The 3,313-nt window shown below is 43.2% G+C and overlaps 1 protein-coding gene across 1 annotated transcript; it reads right to left on the bottom strand.

The window, feature by feature from the left end:
* Nucleotides 1–1,454: 1,454 nt before the first annotated feature.
* Nucleotides 1,455–2,471, bottom strand: LOC135057300 (adenosine receptor A3-like). Its single transcript, XM_063963189.1, has one exon. It carries the CDS (start codon nt 2,469–2,471, stop codon nt 1,455–1,457), a length of 1,017 nt encoding a protein of 338 aa, XP_063819259.1.
* Between the last annotated feature and the right edge of the window lie 842 nt (nt 2,472–3,313).

The raw sequence follows: 3,313 nt of genomic DNA, 5'->3' as shown, positions 1-3,313 counted from the left end.
AAGAACCTTAGGGGGCCACTAGCGTAACAGCAGTTTGTGGACACGGGGGTCATTCCGACCGATTTGCATGCTGCTTTTTTTTGCAGCCATGCGAACGGGTCTGAACTGCGCATGTGTGCGGATGGCAAAGCGCAGGTGCGTCGTTGCCCGGCGACAGCAGCGACGAAAAATACTGAAGAATGCGTTCACAGCGGTGAACGCAAGAAGATTGCCAAGAAGAGGGCGGCCGGGGGAGGAAACTGACCGTTTTCTGGGAGTGCCAAAGACAAAAGCAGTCGAGTCCGGACGTCAGCAGGGAGGGATCCTGACGTCAGCTACAGGAAAGATCGTTGCAACGGGTCAGTAAGTCTTGAGCTGTGTAGAGACTGCACAAACTTTTTGCTTGTGCAGTCTCTGCACAGCGGATCGCAGCCTTGCAAAGCCCTAACCCCCTCCCCTGTAGGCGGCGACTACCTGATCGCAGCAGTGCTAAAAGTAGCCTGCTAGCGATCAGGTCAGAATGACCCCCACAGACAGTAAGCTACTGGGGTACAGGCTAATCTGAGTTGGTCCTGCGGACATACAGTTGAATTGGAGTTAATACAGATATGACGCGGATGTGGCATAGAGAATACATAAAAACAAACTGTAGCTAGAACAAACATTAAGCAATACAAAGTGAAATATTAACCAATTAACAAAGAGAAGAATCTTGCTTAAAGGCTTGTAAAGTGTAAATACCAATATTAATAATGCTAAATAAATCTAACATTTAGCTAAAGAGCTGGTTACATGTAATAAATAAAGCAGATATACAGGGAGGACTATTGCACAATAAATTATATTAACTGAATAGAAGAAATAAATGTTAAATACTTTAATGTGTTTAATTCCATATATAAATCTACCTTCCATAGGCTAATGTTGCTAAAACCACCCATATTTTTAGACAGTTACATGCAGCAACATATGCATACAAAACACATGCTTTTTTTTCAATAGCAATGTCCATGTTTAATGTTCTACCAGTATAAATCCAGCAATGCTGGCAATGAAAGGGTTAAGTGTAAGAAGTGGTCATAACAGCCCGGCTTCCTGACATCCTTTTCTAGTATTCTGCACAGGGCATCATTTTGCTGGCATGCCGGCTTTAATGGGACCTAAGAAATGATACAGATCCCTGGGCATTTACCTCTAGTTCTACAGGCTGACCAAGGCAAAGGCTTAGTGTCCGTGTTGAGATGTTGAGCTTTCTCTTCACAAATGCTTGAATATTTTCTTCATTAAATAATTGTGGCTGGTAAATAAAAGTGAGCCAGTATGTTATTTCACAGCTGCGCTTTTGACAAGGACCTCTGCATGGCATGTAAATAGACTATAGGTCTCCTTTTTAGAACAATTGGCTGAGAGTGCTTCGTTGTTAAAATCTTGATCCCCATCCTTGCAGTTATTAGAGCATTTTGCCCACAGAGAGATCAGGCAGTTTCTGGCCAGAAAACCTCTTTGATGACAGCAACACATGGAGAAGAACAATCCTCTTTAATAGTGCACTGGGGTATCTGCTGCTGCAGGCTTGGGGACTTTTGCGCTTGTTTACTGAACAGCTCCCGGACCCCTTGCCTGAATTTTAAGTCCCTGACACTGTAGATAACAACATTCCAGCAGCTATTGGATGTGAGTATCCAGAATGCATAGAAAGAAAACTCGCACCACACATACCCCAAAACATTGCCTACAACAAAGACTGCAATGGGACTGAAGGAAGCAGAGAAGGCAAAGGTGAGGATTCCAATGGTCTTGGCTGCTGTAATGTCTGAGAATGACACTTTGCTGCAGTTGCTTTGGGCATCTACTTCCAACTGTTTCCTAACCTTGCAGTACTGCCTGATGGATGCAAAGGTGATAAAGTTTATTGCAAATGTGCCACTCAGAAGGGAAAAGTCAAAGGCTGGGAAGATGAGCATAATTTTCCAGGCAGGGTCCTGAGGCTCCATAGCAGTGAATGCATAGGTGCACATCTTACTACATGAATTGTACTCCAGAGTTATGTTTCGACTAAAAAGCATGGGTACCATAGCTAACATAAAGCTGAAGACCCAGGAGAACACAATAAGACACCCTATCCTTTTCCTAGTAATCACAATCCGCTTGTGGAGAGGTTTCAGTACAGCAATGCTCCTTTCGACTGACAGCAAGAAGATAGTAGATATTGAGACAAAGGTGCAGCCGGCAAATATAGGTCCCATAATAAAACAAGGGACGTGGGAGCTGAAATTGGAGGAAACGGTTTCTTCAACCTTTCCCAGCCCATGTATGGTATGGGTAATCTCCATGTAGACAGAATAAGGCACAACCAGTAGTCCAACTGCCAAATCTGCAAATGCTAAAGAGGTCTTCAGGAAGCCCTGAGATGTCCTGAGTTGCTTGGTCCTCAGAAAGACAATCAGACTCACCACATTGCCCACTGTGATTGTCACAATAAGCAAAACCATGAGAGAAATCTTAAATGTGTCCCCAAGTAGATTGGTGCTGCAAAGACTGCAATTCCAAGTGGAGGAAGTGTTTTCAAGCATTGGAGAAGCAGAAGAAATGAAACTCAGTGTATAGAAGCCATTGTCTACTCTATGTCCTTGCAAAGCATCCAGAGATGTTTACAGACATAAAAAGTAGGAGACATATTTTAACTTGAAGACAGGAACATCTTTCTGATCAACATCGCACGTAGCACTGCAAAGCATCCGTCCCCAGGTAAATATTTTGAGCTCAGAACAAACAGTGATATTTCTGTGGCAAATTGAAAGCAATCCAAACACTATATGCAGATAAGGGGTTTACGGAGACGTTTAGCGCAATCACTCTTTCAAGAGCATTATTAGCCTAGTTCCTTCCCATTGAACAAGGGGACAGTGGAGTGTTTGCTTTAAACTGAAAATGCTGCCAAAAATTGTGCTCAAACAAACAGAACTCAGTAGCTCCAGATGTGTTCAGCTGTAGGGAGAGATCAGACAAAATCACAGTGCTTGCTGAAAGACACAGCAGAAGAGAGAGAAATACTGGGAGGTAGAATAGAAACAGCGAGTGTCTAAGTCAGTCCCCTGTTCTATTCCTTCTTTATGCTCTACTATTCTCACTGTCCCTTTCTCCTCCTCTCACCCATTACCTCCCACCCTTGCTTTTTCAATTTCTCTCTCTCTCTCTCTCTCTCTCTCTCTCTGTTCACTCACTAGACCCCCCCTCTTTCTTTTACCTTTCTCTTCTGTGTCTTACTCCTGTCTTTTCTAGTTTTAATAAAACTGTGAAACACATAATATACAGTGCATCCAGAAAGTATTCA

The sequence above is a fragment of the Pseudophryne corroboree genome, chromosome 3, assembly GCF_028390025.1.
Source record: "Pseudophryne corroboree isolate aPseCor3 chromosome 3, aPseCor3.hap2, whole genome shotgun sequence".
Lineage (NCBI taxonomy): Eukaryota > Metazoa > Chordata > Amphibia > Anura > Myobatrachidae > Pseudophryne > Pseudophryne corroboree.
Note: the sequence above shows the minus strand (reverse complement) of the source record. Positions and strands in the feature narration are given on the sequence as shown.

What these genes read in the sequence shown, in the direction of transcription:
- LOC135057300 (XM_063963189.1), bottom strand. Translation starts at nt 2,471, where the DNA reads ATGGTTTTGCTTATTGTGACAATCACAGTGGGCAATGTGGTGAGTCTG.